Source organism: Limulus polyphemus, unplaced genomic scaffold (assembly GCF_000517525.1).
Source record: "Limulus polyphemus unplaced genomic scaffold, Limulus_polyphemus-2.1.2 Scaffold212, whole genome shotgun sequence".
Lineage (NCBI taxonomy): Eukaryota > Metazoa > Arthropoda > Merostomata > Xiphosura > Limulidae > Limulus > Limulus polyphemus.
In genome coordinates this window covers 661,230-676,443 of record NW_013665822.1, presented here as the reverse complement: position 1 = coordinate 676,443, position 15,214 = coordinate 661,230, and the positions used below count along the sequence as shown (strand labels likewise).

The following is a 15,214-nucleotide window of genomic DNA, read 5'->3' as shown; positions in this document are numbered from 1 at the left end:
CAATAAATACAAGATAATGCATGTGGATTATCATAATTTAAATCAGAAGTATAATTTGGATGGGAATAACCTTAACAGTGTCATGAAAGAAAGAGATCTTGGTGTAATAGTTGATCAGTCTCTTAAGCCATCCAAACAGTGTATTGTTGCTATTGGTAGGACAAACAAGATTTTAGGTTGTATCTACAGAAATATGAATACAAGTCTAAAGAGGTTATAATTCCATTGTATAGGTGAAAACAGTAGGACTAGGGGACACAAATATAAATTTTGGCAGGGTAAGAGTCATCTTCAGCTAAGACAGTTATATTTTTCTAATAGGGTTGGAATGGGTTGCATTTGGATGCTGTGGAGGCAATAAATTTAAGTGAGTTTAAGAAAAAACTTGATAAGTATATGAATGACAAGTGCTGGCTTTAAGATTTTTTTATTTATTTATTTATTAATAGTTTTAGTTTAGTTTAGAGGATGGAATGGCCAAGATGGACCAATAGGTCCCATGTTGTCCCAAAATGTTAAGTTTCACAGCAGCCTATTGGCAGCCAATTGGAGGTTACATCTTTGCCTGTGGATAAACCATGCCATTAAGTTCCATGTTCCTCCACTTTGTTGGTCTTCCACTTAAACTTTTTAAGCCATAATTGGGAAACAACCACCTACATACTGAATACACATTTGGTCCTGCCACTATAGTAAAAAAAGTGTGTGATTATATAATAATTACAAATTTAGTTAATACATTATAAAAATTCAGAGTGGCTAATTCAGGCTGATATACGTTGGCCTAATCTAACATTATACATAAACCAGTCAGGTTATCTTTCTTTTCCTATTCCAACTCAAAAATTTCACAAACCATCCTCCTACTTCTTTTTCAGCTTCAAAAATTTCACAAACCATCCTGCTTCCTCTTTCCCCCCTTCAAGCACTGTTTAAAATGCTCAATTTAAATAAGCCTCTTTGAAAATGCATACTGAATTATCTATATACTAATGTCTCACACACCACATTTTTTCATAAAAGTTAGACTTTAAATAGTAAGATAAAGAACAATACTTGTATATTAGTTGCATAAGACAAACCATTTACTTAAAATCTACAAATGACAGTGTAAACAATTTGTTATTTTTTATACCTTTTTTCACATGCCTTGGAACCTCGATAACTACATATGTGAAACATTTTTAGTTATACTTATATTGTTTCTTTATTAACTTATGTTCAAATTATTTCCATAAGTCCTTAGGTTTACAAATAAAACCATGTTTAAACATCATAATTTGTTCCTCAACAGTATTTTAGATGAGAGATATTTCAAAGGGTTTGTTTTACAACCTAACATTCCATATTTATACTATTAACTACATCTTTGAGTAATCCCCTGTCAAAAATGATTTCCTGAGTATTTCATTTTCTTAACCAATGGAACACACAAATAGTGACTCCACTGACTGAGATTTAATGGTGAGAAATATTTGGTTACCCAATAAACAAGACAAAATTCTTGCAGTATTTTTCCTAGAAGGCAAATTTTAAACAATTTAGAATTTATAAAAGACAGAGTTGCTAAATTTCAAAAAGTTTTCAGAAATAGCTAACAAATATAAGTCTGATAAGCTACACTGAGCTCCTTTTACTTTTAAAGTGCCATACAAAAATACACTTGTATTTTGCACTTCATTCATTATAGCTTTGTATTAGGTAAATAAAACATACGTTGTATAATAATTAGTTTGTAAGTTTTACATTTGATTATTTCTTTTTTTTTGTTAACTGGAAAACAATAATTGAAAATGCTTGAATACTGTTCTGTTATAACTTTTTCAGTATGTAAAATATTTACATGTATTTTATAAAAATGACAACTATCAGAAAACTTTAGCAGTTAAACAGCTATATCAAGCTGGCAGAAGAAAAAAAAATGAAACTGTTTAAAGTTAAAAAACACACAACTGTCATCATCTTCAAGCCATGATTGCTGCATTTCATATTCCTGTTCTAAGGTTAAAGGTTCTGATGCTGTCAACTCCTGTAGTTCTTGATCCTTCATCCATTGATGATATCTGAAATTGCAATATGACATTATTTAGTTTCACATTTCAAAATATGTACAAATGTTTATGTTCAACTCAGTAGTGCCATTTCAGCAAAATTTTGGGGGAACAAAGTTGAACCTTAATTTCTACAAAATACATGATCTGTTTGTTGACGACACAGCATATTTTGGGGTCCAAAAATCAATTGTAATAACTATGTAAGAACCAGAGAGCTATAAGGAACAAAATAAAAGAAATTTCAACTTTGCACTTTGTATATATCAATATTAGTAATTTCCTAAAAATGTAGCCCATTCACTAGTTATTTTACATATCTCAATTTAAAAAATAAATTTAAAAATAAAAAAGTTAAGAAAATTGTTGTCATGTCTACACACATTAGGACAACTTTTGTCTATTTTAACTCTTATAAATACCTGTTATTAAATCATGTCACTACCAACATATTACCACAAACATCTTGTTACTTGGCAATATTTCTGAACATACTGAAGTAAATATTTCTTAGTTATTAATGCTGATATTTTCATTGGTGGACGTTTTACTAATGTATTTTGTAAAAAAAGATTAAATTTACATGTCTTATGCTACCTCTGAAATGTAAGAAATCTCTGTCCTCAAACTCATTAATTCTCCTAAATACACCAAAACAATCAACATGCAAAAAAATATCATAAACACACTGAGCAGCACAGTAATAACATAAAAAAAAATTCATGATGCAAATTTAATTTGACATAAAATAGAAAGTGGTGCTACAGAACCATAAACATATTACATCATTTATTAACAGTTCACTGGAATGAATTGTGTTGTTTATTTTAGCATTAAATAACAAATATAAAATTCACTCAATAACAAAAAATATTAGTTGATGTAACAAATTAGTTTTTAAATCAAAAGACCCTTGTATGATTATAAATCAGTAACAATAACTAACACTCATTTATCATGATTCAAAATATTATCTCCAAAAATTTAATTTCCTTGGCTTTACTAGTGGCTATAATCTCCCTATTCTTTCAATTTTCAAACCTTAATTGCTATCTCATAATCACTCTTTAAACTTTCTGTGTATTATTAATATTTACATCAATTACTTTGGCTTTATGCTTTGCTATATTGCTGGCATCATTTTTCTTTGGTTTTCGAGTCCTTTTTGGTCATCGAATGATTAAAATCTTAACCTTTTTATGGGATTTAAAGTATATTCTTTCTAGTTCTACTTATTACACTGTATTACTATTTCAAGTATTTGTAGAATCTGAAGCACTGTACTAGTACTAGTAGTACTGACTACTGGTATAGTAATACTAGTAGTAACACTAAAAGTATACAATTACAAGTTTACACAGTTTCAATTATAAATGTTCCCACACATAATCCTTTATTTTTTCTTTCCTTAATACTGCAAGTTATGGACATTGTTCTAAAATCTGGATAAAGTATGCTTAACTAAATTGGAAAATAGTCGAAACGTTGGGCTAAAAATACTCACTTCTCTACATGATAAATCTTGTATGGAACCAAAATAATCTTCGTTCCCCATATCGCAATCTTTTCATTGACTTTCATCACATGTATATATCACAGGTATCTCAACTTTGATAAATTTCAAATCTTATTTAAACCTCTACACTAAACTTCGTAATGCTTTGTTTATGAAAACTATATCACAGCAGTCTAGCTTAAAAGTTAATGTTATTTTAACTTCATTAAATTGAAATTTAATTTCATTCGTTTCGACAATTCGAAACCTGATGAATGAAGGCACGTGTGAGTGAAAATAAATAAATAATAAAAACTTTTTGGAAAATAAATGTATTCTGTTTTATAGAATATAAAAATTAGTTAAGTGCTGGATGTTTCATAAAACCCATTTGACTAGGAAGATCAAGGCCGTCGTCATATACCGAAGACTCAACAGAAAACAAGTCACAAGGCTTTAGGTCGCCAGAACTTCATAAGCAGTCGAGACATAATGATAACTTCATGCATTTATCTTTACTTCCATGTTGTTGTTTTTTTTATAAATGTGACACTAGTACATGCAAAACATTATATAACCTACTCTAATACATCTAGTGACCAATAAAATTAATTAAACGGTCCCAACAATGTAGTTTTATTAGAGTAGCTTAACACTGTTATGTTTAATTTTTGAGTTGATTTTAGTTGAGCACTAGGTGACAAACCTAGGAGTTCTCCTGAAAGGCTCGGACCCTTACGTGGAGATTGTCTGCCTCACAGGAGATAGAAGAGAGTTCCTTCACTAATGTACCAATAGCCTTCTGGCTTTATGCTTTCCTATTGATTACCCATCTCTTGCTTTTCCTAGTTACACTATACCGTACTTAGTTTACAGTATTGTTGCGTATCTTCTTGTTTGTTAATTTCCGGTAGAAATTCTTTCCCAGGAACTTGAGCGATACAAGTCCTTTCTTGATTAAATCGGCTTATTCTTCCTCAATACAAACTTTTAGTACACAGAAGTTCCACAATCAGTACGTTTCTCGTCACTTTAAACTTAACAACTTTTATAATACACGCTATAAATCACAGCGATTCACAATCTCGATATATTCGCTCTCTATAAATGCAAAACACACACTTTATATTACCCCACTGGCTTTCGCTGCCATGCTTATATACTAGAGAAGAGGGCATCTCGAACAAATTCAGGCTTACCCGATAATTCGAGAAGCTTCACGCACGCTACCACTGTCACGTGAATTCCGCTATCGTAACACTGCCCTTTCCTTAGTATAGTTCGTCCCGAACAATAGCCACATACATTAAACCAATAGATAATTAACAATAACTTAATTAAATGTACAGAATTTACAAACGCAAAATTAAATTACAACAAAGTCTCTTAATTTTACAGGACGTTTCTTTTTTCGTACTGGTCTCTGTCTCATTGGCTTCTGCTTCACGTGGGATTCATCTGCTCCATCAGGAAATGTCCCATTATCGGTAGCAGTCACATTAGTGGTAGTAACTTCATTAATGGCTTCACGGGTAGAGCTTCTTCTTCAACAGTGGCTTTTTCAGGTGACACATCTTCAACAGCGTCATTTGTTCTGTTGTTCATTTTGTTCTAACTAAAATGTCCTGGGCTGTGATAACGCCAAAGCCTTTTGGCATGCACCTCCTTTGGCTTACCTCGCCGACCACATTTTATTCGGAAAGTCACGTCTGAGAGACGATCCACTATGTCATAATGAGAAGACAAATTAGGAGACTTCGCTTTAGTCTTCCTGGGATTATACAACCACACCTTGTCTCCTGGTACAAAGCTGACTTCAGTAGATTTTTTTATCATAACATAGCTTCATGGAATTAGCAGACGTTTTTAAATTTGAACACACTTGACGATGAATATCATCCATCATTTCAAATAGCACTTGCAAGAACTCTGGCACATTTTCAGGCAACTCTTCGTAGGGTGGGCGTCCTGATATCAGGTCCACTGGCAACTAAAGTTCCCGACCAAACATAAGCTTTGCTGGAGCGTATCCAGTAGCTTCATGCTCTGCTGTTTTGTTGAAAGGACTATAAATGCGATAAACGTAGTTGAAAAGCAAAATAAATTGTAGGTATAGGTTCAGTGCAAATGACTCGCAATCAGTAAAACTAACAGATAAAATATCAGTCTTGGTTCCTTAAGAAATTTGTTTGAAACGTTAACAATTTCCTACACTGAAAATGTATTTCCGATAGATAGTTACTACCTATCACATAACTTCTCTCGTTCAGTGCTGCCCTTTATATGCGCTCCCCTTAGCTTTAAGACTCACAGTGTTCTATGTGGTTCTATTGCGTCTTTGCATTCAAATGAGCACACGGCAATCCTCCACCAATAAGAGCGTGAGACATTCTCCTGGTGCAGGTTACTCCCTTTATAATATTCAGCCTAACCTTCATTTCGAGATTAAGCGCAAAAGAAGCACCAACAGAGGAGAGGAAGGGTGGGAAGTTTGAGATGAGGTAAGTACCTATCGGAAATACATCTTCAGTGTAGGAAAGTGTTAACTTCTGATAGTATCTTACCTCCTCTAATATAATAGCTAGAATCCCACATTGAAAAGGTGGAGGGTCCGGTGCAAAAGGAAGATTAGCACTCTTTAGAAAGTATCCAAAGGAAGACCGAGTAGTGTGACCTCTCTTGTACCAAGTATACTCTTCACCCAATGTGGTAGTAAGTGTCGTCTAAATGGGCGGAGATCTGGAAATAAGATGAAGGAAAGCAAGTTTCGAGCTTCTTGTTGATAACTCCTGCTTCTTGATATTGTCGAATACAGGAACGATGAATGACCAAGGCTGTTCCAGGATTATCCAGTTACAAGTATATATATGTGAAGAAAGAAAACTTCTTAGTGACTTATTTAATCATCTTAAATTGTTGTTTAAATAAGTTAAATAAATTGATTTATACATCATGAATTATTATTTGATATAATCAGAAATTTTGTTTTTGGTTTAAGCATGCTAGGATACAGTCCTTTTCAGGGCTGGGATCTATAGATCCAATCTTAGTTAGAAAATTGACATAGACATTGGTTGATCCAGCTCAACATCCAACACAAACACCAGGGAATCACAATCTAGGATATGTCAGGATGGAGGGTTCCCAATAAAATGGATGTGCTCCACAGTGTAGAATGGCTAGTGCACATCAAATCATTCCTGGGTGCACTGTACACACACCTATATATATGTGTTGATAACCAAAAGTATACCTGAACAGGCACCATTCGCCACTGAGTAAGATCCACTGTCTATAAAGACATGACCCTCTAGGAGAGAGAGAGAGAGAGAGAGAGAGAAAAGTAAACTTACTAATACACAGTTGAACCATCGTGTGGAGAATGGCAACAGGTGGAATGCAATATCCAGATAACAAAGAAACGGCTACATGACGTAGGTAGTGGGAGATGAACATGTTAGAAATAGCCCACATCCCAAACAGGATAATCTCCCCCAAAGGACGAAGCAGATAAGCCACCAAGAAAAAAGTAAGATGTCGAATCTGGTAATATGACACCTAGAAGAGATGTTGGGATTAGGGAGAGAGGGGTGTACACACCAGAAAGAAACAAAGACGAAACCAAACCGCGAGGGTAGGAGGTGATAGTGCTCATTGAGAAGATGGGTTCCAGGGAATGAATAATCTGAAATGAGAACCATGGATGGAACCCATGTGGGTAATATAACAATGGAAAGCAGAAACAGGACACAGGGGTCTATTCAGATTTGTACAGGAGCACGAATGGGAAAAGGAAGGGAGTGAAACAACGTAAAAGACGAGTTGACCTCAAAAGCTGCAGAGGTTTTGGGAAGGAAGCTATGATACAGATAAAGGAGAACATAGGTGTTGCAATAAAGAGTGCATGAAATGTTGATGGTGAAGATGTCTGACCACCTACAACTACAGGCCAAAAGGAGTAAGAAAGAGGGTTTAAGAGACAAATCGTAGAGGGAACAGGTAGCCAAGGGTACAAAGGGAGGATGAATAAAAGAGTGGAGAAAAATATTAATATTCAAATCTGGCAATTTTGTAGGGTAAAGAGGATGACAAATCAGGAACATAACAAAAAAGGACAAGTGGGAGAGGAAAACACCTGTGAAGTATCTGGTAAAATTGAAGGTGTTGTACAAGGCTACTCGATATCCTGCCATGGTAAGTGCTGAAGAGTTATGATCAAAAAGCCAGGTAAAAGTCTGCAACACGAGGTATGGTTGGTCGGGATGGAAAGAACCCATGGTGCCGTGAAAAGTCCACCACTTTATCTGATAAACCATGAGTGAGTGAACTGAATAAAAAAAAACATACCACATGTCCAGATCTCATTTCAAAGGAATGGACAAAAGCCATGCATGGAGACAGAGGGTGGGAAGTACAGGAAGAAAAGCCGGCAATGGAGGTTGATGGAGAAGGGATGGCAAAAGAGAAAGTGGTAAAGATAGTGTTGTTTGGAGGAGGATAAGAACCCTGGTTGTGCCAGCCAGAAAGGTGCTATCAGAAGTACTCAACATGGAGTGGACTGGATGATGGAAATCATCCTGAGTAGGAGACAGATTAGTTGGTAGGCATATGGGCATAGATTAGTGGGTAGGGAACAGGTTGGATTAGTGCAGACGAAGAGCATCTACAGCCAAAGCTAGGGAATTATGTACTAGGACAACAACAGGGGTAATTTGGGGGTGCAGCGTGTGGTAAAAGAATCCAAATAAGGAGTACTCCATTGTGTGCAGAGCCACCAGTAAACCTGTGGGTATAGGGACCATGCCATGGGGAGGATTTGTTTGGGATGAGAAAGATGATCAGCAACCAAATTGAATGCACTTGGAATATGATACGCAATGAGGCATGTGTGAAAAGCATAGGTGCAAAAGAACATGTCTAACATTCTGAAACAGAGCAAACGTGAACAGGTACCACCCTGTCAATTGATGTATGAGACAACTATTGAATTGTCGGAATGTATCCTGATCAATATGCTCGTACAGAAGGAAGGAAATGATCCAAAGCTTGAAGGATGGCTAGTAGTTCCAAGATGTTGATATGCATGGTCGTCTCAACAGGAGACCAACGACCTGAAACCTCCTGATACTCTAAACATGCCCCCCAACTCGTGAGTGAAACATTTGTGAACATGTTCAACTTGAAAAGAGTTTAGGAACCATGTGAAAACGACTAGGAGGGAAGGTGGGAGATGGATAACTGAATACAAGGGATCCCTGGAAAGGTTACATTAGTCGTGCAGTATTTATTGAAGGGTGCACATCCTAAGGGTATAAGAGCTTCCATGGATGTCAATTTCCCCCAAATAAGAAAAAACCTCGCAAGCAATGAGTGTAGGAGAGGTAATGGCCTCTGTGATTAAAAAATAGACAAGGAGGAGCAGGCTGAGCTTGGCTTAAGTAGTAGTTGAAATAGTCTCCCAAGTGAACAAGGTAGGTGAAAGGAAGGATTTCTCCACTTTGATGATCCAATATACATGAGCTGCTTCTGTCATAAGGAACTGTGTATGTTCGTGTGTTACCAGTTTGGAAGGAGCCTGTCGTCCATATAATGATAAAAATGCAAGCTCTGGGTATGGAGTAGTCGAGCAAAGGCCATGACCACTCAACAACACACACTAACAGGAAGTGAATGAAGTGGCCCTCAGACAGCACCTAAAGAAGTCACGGATCACAAGTGAACTCCCATCAAACATAAATAAATCTGGCCAAGCAGGCATCTACTATGCCAGATCCCAATGGATAGTCACTAGTACCATAGTCAACATGTGTTTCTGCAGTGAGAAATACAACTCTCTCCAAAACCTTAGAGAGAACAGGAAAAAGTTGAGTAGGTGTGGGACAGAAAATAGGAGTGGGAGCAGGGAAAGAAATAGTGGAATGTTGCTCCACGGACTCCAAGTACTCAGGGATATCTCAAAAATAAAACCTGCCTAAAAATGGAGCCATTCTGAGGTCGTGCTGATAGAGATAGTGAGTAGGCACAAATGAAACAAATGTGCATTCCTACCCAGTAGATCCCAGCAGCAGAGGAGCCATGTTTGGAGGGAAATGGCTGAAGAGGATAAATGTACCAACATGGTAAATATGAGGGTGCAGGTCTACCCCAAAAACCGTGCAGAGGATCAGTGGATAGCCTCAGAGGTGTATAGTAGACAAGTACTTATGCATAGAGGTTAGGGTCAGTTGGAGTCTGGAAAATTGGGTCTGGAAGAAACTAATCAAATAATCAGGATTGGCCCCCACACACTCATACCAAAGACTCCAAAAGTTCTGACTCTAGAAAAGGAAAATCTGCTAGATAATAAGCCAAAGCAGATAAATCCAAAGATCTAGGTGGGCGCAGACAAAATGTAACACACCAGTGAAATAATGTCCAAAAATGCTGAGGGAGGCTTAGCTATCCAAATCTTTAACGTCAAAACCCGACTCCTCCTGTAGAGAAGGATCTTATCCATGTTCCAAGGAAGCTGGCTGTGTCATAAAGTGTTCAATTTCCCGTCAAACTAAGGCTGAGACTTCCTCAGACAAAAGTGTAGAACCTAAAGCCTGAGAAACAACAGATGAAGTTCCAGTTCTCACGACAGTGATATTTGTGACACACAATTCAGAATCCAGATTGCAAATGTGGTAATTCCACAAAAAAAATTAAGAAAAAACGTAAATTAAATGCATAACGACTGCAAAAACAAAAATACTACTTCAAGATATAAGGCAAAAATAAGTCAAGTGTGAAGTTAAGAAACATGAGCAAAATTTTGTATTGTTCAAACACGACTGTGCCTAAACGAGAAGTGAAGGTTAGGCTGAATAGTATAGAATTAACTTGCATCAGGAGAGTGTGTCACACTTTTGTTGGTGGAAGGTTACTGCATGCAAAGATGCAATAGAACCATGTTGAACATGGGGTAGATGGGAGTTTCAAGGCTGGTAATGAGCGTAAAACTTAGAAGCAGTTATGTGAGGAGAGGTATGAAATCCTATTGGAAACTGTGTTTACAATTCACCTTCTCTCTATAGCTTACTGATCAGAAAATTGTAAAACAAGAATACAAATGTATCTCTGCTCCATGATCAGATCTTGCTCCAGAAAGTAACACCTCAGGATTTAGTATGTTCCAAATTGGAAAAATTTGCAAATTTTTTTAGAAATGAAATATTTATATAATTTGTTTGAGTGAGAAAAGTAGTAGTTGTCTAGACAAGTTTAAGTTAAGGTTTTAGTTGGTTTGTTTGTTTTGAATTTCGCACAAAGCTACACGAGGGCTATCTGTGCTAGCCGTCCCTAATTTAGCAGTGCAAGACAAGAGGGAAGGCAGCTAGTCATCACCACCCACTGCCAACTCTTGGGCTATTCTTTTACAACGAATAGTGGGATTGACCATCACATTATAATGCCCCCATGGTTGAAATGGCGAGCATGTTTGGTGTGACGGGGATTTGAACCCGCGACCATCACTTTGCGAGTCGAGCACCCTAACCATCTGGCCATGCTGGTCTTAAGTAAAGGTTTGCAGAGAGATATAACTCTCTTCAGAGTAAAAATAATAAAAATATATTTTTACAGTTTTGACTTGTGTTAATTGAAATGAACGTCTGGATAGGAACAATTTGAAGGATAACTTATGAGGATGCTTATTACTCTTGTTTGTGATATAAAATTAATTCGTTGTCAGCATTTGCTATTATAATATAAATAGGTCATGTAAAGTTGTTTGTGGCATATTCAATACATATACTTTATACTATTTTAACCCAGTTTTTAGATCATTCCATCTGGAAAATTGCAAATACAAAATACCAAACAAAAATCATTATTATTATTATTTTTGTTTCCCGAGTTTTTTTGTTAAACTTTCAGCCAATATGCCTATTTATATATATTATATATATTTATACAACTATTATGACAATCTTTTCAGAGTATGAATTTTCATATTTATAGAATTTCTGCCTCCTTCTTCTCATGCTTCTGCAGTCTGTCCACTTGTTGAGAAATTTTGATGTAAAAAATATTTAATTGTACAAATATCAAGTTACATTGCATTTGTGATTTGAAAAAAAGTTGTAATATATATATACACATATGACTTAGTTATCAACTCAGTAAATTCGGATAAACATAACAATAGGGCTCAGTAGTCTAAAATTATAAGAATTAAATGACCTTGAAAAAGAGAATGACCAAACTAACACAAACTAAAATCCCATTTTTCATAATCCAAAAGCAAATCCTAAAAAAGATAACAACTTACTTTAAGTATGGATGTGATCTGAAAAATAAAATATTATGAAAATGACCTGTCATAGGCCTAATATTACAAGAAGCAGATAAAAGACAATCAACCATATCATAAAACAATTAGAATGAATCAACCAGTGAAATATAATTTTTCCTGAATAAAATGTTGAAAAATTACTTTTATTATGATTTTTAAAAATCTCACTAAGACTCCTGCAGATTAAAGGTCAGGTATAACATCAAGACTGTTAGATCCTAGGTCTATGTGTGGTCAAATGTGAATAGATTTGTCATAAGTTTTAGTCTCTTTGCTAAAATATAGAAGAATCATTTTATTAATCTTTTTAAAATCTCAGGAAAATATTAAAGGAGGCCCCCCCTGTATTAATAGCCAAGCATAATGTCACAATATTAATAAGAATTACAAAACTGTTATGTCCTATGTCTACATGTGGTCAAACTTGAATAGATTAGGTTTAAAGTCTTGACATTAAAAACTTGCCATAAATTTTAGTCTCATCTTTAATATCTAAAATAATTAATTTTTAATAATATTTTTAAAATCTGAACAAAATAATTACAGGAGAGTTCTTGTATGTTAATAGCTTGGTATAACAGGACTGCTTGCACTATGAGCAGGTTAATCCACTACCAGTTACTAGTCAGTTTATTAACAACTGAAAGCACCAAAGCCAAATGTATATAAATATCAGCAAAAATTATGTGTTCTTTGGACAGTTAACTTCCTGATTAAGAATTAATCTTTCCTTAATTATTACTACTGAATTACATTTCAAGCTTTCTGTGCTTATTACAGATAAATCTTTGGAAGCACTGGTTATAAATTTCAAACTAACCTATGGTTAGAGACAAATTTTTACCACCCCCTCACAGAATGTAATCATAACTCGAATAAATACCTGACATTCTTATATAAATTGATACATTTTTAAAGTATGAAACAGAAGTAATATAAAGGACATATTTTCTTGTTGCAAACTGAAAAATACAATGGTTATACCGGAATTCAAATTTAACAATTTCTGAAATAACAACATCAAATATTCTAAGAATGAAAATTTATAAGTTATGTGAAAACACAACAGCAACAACATGCCAGGTGGTCAACCATTTTTTATTCTTACTCTGTTTTATTAATTTCAGGTAAGTAATTTTAGAAACTGAAACTGCCACTAAAAGGAACAAAAACTTTCTAACTCAACCAGTAAAAAAAGGCATATACTAGTTGTTCTCGAAAACTTTATTCTTTTAAGAGTTAACAACATTTGTTGATTTATTATCCAACATCTATGCATACGAAAGCATAATTACAGACTTTCACTGGTGTGGTAGTATCACGAGTGTGTCGTAACATTAATATCAAACTTTGTCCACCACACCATATTTTCTACCAACTAATAAAAACTTTTGGTCAACCAAACTGTTCATGTATTAGTACATACTGTTAACTATTCATGTATTAGTACATACTGTTAACTATTCATGTATTAGTACACACTGTTAACTGTTCAAGTATTAGTACATACTGTTAACTGTTCACGTATTAGTACATACTGTTAACTGTTCACGTATTAGTACATACTGTTAACTGTTCATGTATTAGTACATACTGTTCAGTATTAGTACATATTGTTAACTGTTCACGTATTAGTACATACTGTTAACTGTTCATGTATTAGTACATACTGTTATCTGTTCATGTATTAGTACATATTGTTAACTGTTCATGTATTAGTACATATTGTTAACTGTTCATGTATTAGTACAAATTGTTCTATTTTCCGAAATGCTGCTTATTATTCTCAACAATATGAAGACCACTCCTAAATTATCTAACATTCAAAACTTGTTTAATTTAGCAATTTCTCTTTTTAACTGTACATAATTAAGTTTATAGTGGTTCAGAAATTTCTATTAAGGGAATACAGTGTAAAGTATAAGTATTGCTACCTTAAATGTTGTGTTGTGAATGTTTACTGCAGGTGAACAGGTATTTTGATTAAAGCATAAAGGCAACCTTATAATACAATGAAAAATCCAGAAGTTCATCAGTTATGCTGTTTTTACAATAGAGAAGAAATAATATTGTGGAGAAAACAATCAAGTTAATATATTAACTTTTAAAAATTAATTTAAATAATATCTTTCAGTACATTTCATTGTAGCCCAATATTAATTTTTCAGAGAAATCTGTCAATTTTTAAAATATTTCTATTAATTAAGAGGTTTAATTACAACGTTTTTTTAAAGTTTTACATACATATTTCATAGTATAAATGAACATTATATTTTTAGAACTTTTAATAAAAAGTGCTTTATAGTCAAGGTTTATGACCACATATATATTTTTTTCCAAATATCAACCTTACATATATTTACACACTATCCTCGATTTCTGCTTCTCTCACAAAAATAACATAACTTTTTCACATACAATATTTATTAAAGTACTACAGATTACAAAAATTCTTCTTAAGGTAAAGAGTGTGGTAATTCTTCAACTCATATCATCTTCAAGAGTGTTGATTCTGTATGGTTTTATCTGTTTCTCCAGGGTGCATTGTAGATGATCATGTCAATGATCAATGTCTGGTAGCTGTAATTAATTGAAAACTTTTAAGTTAACAAATTAAAAAATGTATTTTCATAATTTATAAATTATTTGTATGGAACAAAGTCTTAGAACAAAACAGTCTGTCACATGAACAGAGCAAACCTGTATAGAGCAAAGCATCTCTCAGTCACAAGGAAATGAAAAAAAATTGCAGTTTACTGTATGACTTGGATACAAAGAAAATCATGGTGTAGAGTAAGAAAACAAGACAAGTTTTTTGTCAATGTAATAAAATAAAAAATTAAAGTCCTTTTCACTTAGATATTCAAATTAGTGCAGCCACTGTGTTACCTTTGTAAGTATATAACCATAAACACAGAAAACTGCATGTTTAATTTGTATATACATTAATTTTTAGCAAAGTCTATTTTAAAGCTTCATGTGATTCTTGGACACACTTACTACCGTACTTTTATTTTGGAAGGTTGGTAACTTGGTAGCCCATAATATATCATTTATTATCAGAACATTGATTCTCACTACAATACTAGACAAAAAAAAGGGGGATACAACAGAGATAAAATATATAAATATTTGTTCTTAAGAAATTAATGTCATGTTTTGGAACACTTTCATTAACCACCCCCCAAAAACGTACATTGCATATAATAGTTAAATGAACAACCTAAATATCACATTAGTGTAGCCTATATAATGTGTAAAGTTTACTCTAATCCCTTATTGTGATGGCACACAGCGAGACACACATTCAGCGTGTAATGCTGTTTTAATACAAGATGGGAAACAATGCAG

General features: G+C 34.2%; 2 protein-coding genes across 3 annotated transcripts in view; both read right to left on the bottom strand.

The window, feature by feature from the left end:
• The window catches only part of LOC106478449 (N-acetyltransferase 9-like protein), a 21,903-nt gene extending 17,430 nt beyond the window's left edge, over positions 1-4,473 (bottom strand). The window contains exons 1-2 of one of the 2 annotated variants that reach the window (XM_013938992.2): positions 4,253-4,473; positions 1,954-2,063 (exon numbers count right to left, since the gene is read on the bottom strand). In XM_013938992.2, coding sequence (XP_013794446.1) covers positions 1,954-2,050 — 97 coding nt within the window. In that variant the 5' untranslated portion in view covers positions 2,051-2,063; positions 4,253-4,473. Of the gene's footprint in view, positions 1-1,953; positions 2,064-3,555; positions 4,222-4,252 lie in introns of those variants that run through there. The other variant, XM_013938991.2, reaches the window with a different exon arrangement.
• Positions 4,474-14,269: 9,796 nt separating this feature from the next.
• LOC106478448 (probable cytosolic oligopeptidase A) overlaps positions 14,270-15,214 on the bottom strand; it is a 68,677-nt gene continuing 67,732 nt past the window's right edge. The window contains exon 19 of the mRNA XM_013938990.2: positions 14,270-14,443. Coding sequence (XP_013794444.1) covers positions 14,430-14,443 — 14 coding nt within the window. The 3' untranslated portion in view covers positions 14,270-14,429. The remainder of the gene's footprint in view (positions 14,444-15,214) is intronic.